This window comes from Priapulus caudatus, unplaced genomic scaffold (assembly GCF_000485595.1).
Source record: "Priapulus caudatus unplaced genomic scaffold, Priapulus_caudatus-5.0.1 Scaffold2, whole genome shotgun sequence".
Classification (NCBI taxonomy): domain Eukaryota; kingdom Metazoa; phylum Priapulida; class Priapulimorpha; order Priapulimorphida; family Priapulidae; genus Priapulus; species Priapulus caudatus.
Genome location: NW_014577063.1, coordinates 390671 through 391629, shown reverse-complemented (window position 1 = coordinate 391629; position 959 = coordinate 390671). Strand labels below are relative to the sequence as shown.

Below are 959 nucleotides of genomic sequence, written 5' to 3'. Positions count from 1 at the left end.
TTTTAGTGTTATCTCAAGTAAACAAGGGTTAGGCCCTAGGGTTAGAGTTAGGATTAGGTTTAGGGTTAGGGTTCGGGTTAGGGTTAGAGTTAGGGTTTTTGTTAGGGTTAGGCCCTAGGGTTAGAGTTAGGATTAGGTTTAGGGTTAGGGTTCGGGTTAGGGTTAGAGTTAGGGTTTTTGTTAGGGTTAGGGTTAGGGTTAGAGTTAGGGTTAAGAACTGCCGAACATTTAGGAAAACGAAGACCGTGCCCGGCTGCCGGGCATATAGCCACAGCGATATTAATAATTGTGCAGGAGGCTAGCCTAGGGCGCCGGTCAGCACAGCCGAATTGCATTTTCTCGTTACAAATGCAACTACAAGCTGTCATTGCTTAGAAAGCCAAAGATTGCTGCAGAATTAACAAACTAATAATACTTACATGAAAGATAGCAAAAAATATCAAAAAAGCATCTAAAATAAGTGCCGCAATGTATGAAAACGCTGCAAAAGTAAAAGCCATTTTAACGCTGTTCTATTGTTTTGAAAAGCAGCGCCAACTACACGCTAACGGTAGCAATCTAGCGTCCGAAGCTCACATTGCCCATCGCATCGCCCCTTGTGCGATCTATAATTATAATATAGTATATACAGATAGTACAGATGTATAAATACATATATAGATAATACTATATACAGTACATATATAGACATCTATGGCTAAATTGACGCTGAGATGACGCGTCCCCGCTCCCGAGCCGGGAAGCGGGGATCGAGAGCCTTGATTATAACGATATTTTTAACGATATTTTTCACTATTCCTTTATTATTTATATATCAAAAATATCACAAACTAATTGTTAAGTAAGTAATTATATCTGAAATTAGTGTTTCGTAAACGACCAGACGCATAATGCATTTCATCAGCCATATACCAGCCATGCCCACTAAAACGTGACCTGACCCGACCCCGCAAGTGACA

General features: G+C 40.5%; 1 protein-coding gene across 1 annotated transcript in view; it reads right to left on the bottom strand.

Annotated features, from left to right (window-relative positions):
* LOC106818218 (protein cornichon-like) overlaps window positions 1-512 on the bottom strand; it is a 4761-nt gene extending 4249 nt beyond the window's left edge. The window contains exon 1 of the mRNA XM_014822974.1: window positions 420-512. Coding sequence (XP_014678460.1) covers window positions 420-500 — 81 coding nt within the window. The 5' untranslated portion in view covers window positions 501-512. The remainder of the gene's footprint in view (window positions 1-419) is intronic.
* Window positions 513-959: the final 447 nt, after the last annotated feature.